At 51.2% G+C, this 948-nt stretch overlaps 1 protein-coding gene across 1 annotated transcript in view; it reads left to right on the top strand.

The window, feature by feature from the left end:
* Positions 1 to 473: 473 nt before the first annotated feature.
* The window catches only part of PRADC1 (protease associated domain containing 1), a gene marked incomplete at its 5' end in the record, with an annotated part of 2,670 nt that continues 2,195 nt past the window's right edge, over positions 474 to 948 (top strand). The window contains one exon of the mRNA XM_010171290.2: positions 474 to 590. Coding sequence (XP_010169592.2) covers positions 474 to 590 — 117 coding nt within the window. The remainder of the gene's footprint in view (positions 591 to 948) is intronic.

Raw genomic sequence — 948 nt, 5'->3', positions numbered from 1 at the left:
TCCCAGTTGCATCTCCCCATCCCAGTTGCATCTCCCCACCCATCTCCCCATCCCAGTTGCATTTCTTTTCGGGGTGCCTCAGCCCACACACACTTCCCCTCTCTGCACCCCGATCTGGGTGCCTGTCACCCCTCTCCCCTCCATGATCCAGCTGCATTTTCCTTTCCCCCCAGTACACCCCAGTCCCGATGTCTTCCCCCCCCATCTCCTCTGTGCTCCTGGGTGCTGGTGCATCTCCCCTCGCAGCACCCCAGAATTCTGAACCCGGAATTTCGAGTCCTTTATCCCAGGATCTGACACTGCTGGGGGGCACCTTCCCTTCTCGGGGGGCACATTCCCTTCTACATGATCCAAGCCAGGAGTGATAGTTGGTTATTTTCCCTTGGTTTTTTTCCATTTTTCCAGGAATTTTCCCTTTTTTTTCCATTTTTCCAGGAATTTTCCCTTTTTTTCCCTCACCTCTCACCTCTCTCCATGCTCCTCCCCCAGGTTTACGTATCCATGAATATTTATATTTCCAAGTGTTGAGCCCTGGAGACATCCGCTACATCTTCACCGCCACCCCAGCCAAGGATTTTGGTGGCGTGTTCGTAAGTAGAAACAATTACCTTTGGTTTGGATCCTTCCATCCTAAAATTTCTCCAGGTGATTTGAAGCTTTTTCTAAAAATGGAGTTAATTGTTCTTCCATGAGCTTTCCCAGTAGGAAGGTGACACACACTGGTCCCTGCTTTTGGCTTCATCAGGCTTTTGGAGGTGGAGTTTGGTTCCTCTTCTCAGTGATGCCCAATGGTAGGACAAGGGGCAATGGGTGTGAGCTGAAACACAGGAGGTTCTGCTTCAACTTGAGAAGAAAGTTCTTTACAGTGAGGGTGACAGAGCCCTGGGACAGGCTGCCCAGGGAGGGTGTGGAGTCTCCTTCTCTGGAGACATTCAAGACCCGCCTGGA

The sequence above is a fragment of the Antrostomus carolinensis genome, unplaced genomic scaffold (genome assembly GCF_000700745.2).
Source record: "Antrostomus carolinensis isolate BGI_N321 unplaced genomic scaffold, ASM70074v2 scaffold19077, whole genome shotgun sequence".
Lineage (NCBI taxonomy): Eukaryota > Metazoa > Chordata > Aves > Caprimulgiformes > Caprimulgidae > Antrostomus > Antrostomus carolinensis.
The sequence above is the reverse complement of the archived record's forward strand: the minus strand, read 5'-3'. Positions and strand labels throughout refer to the sequence as shown.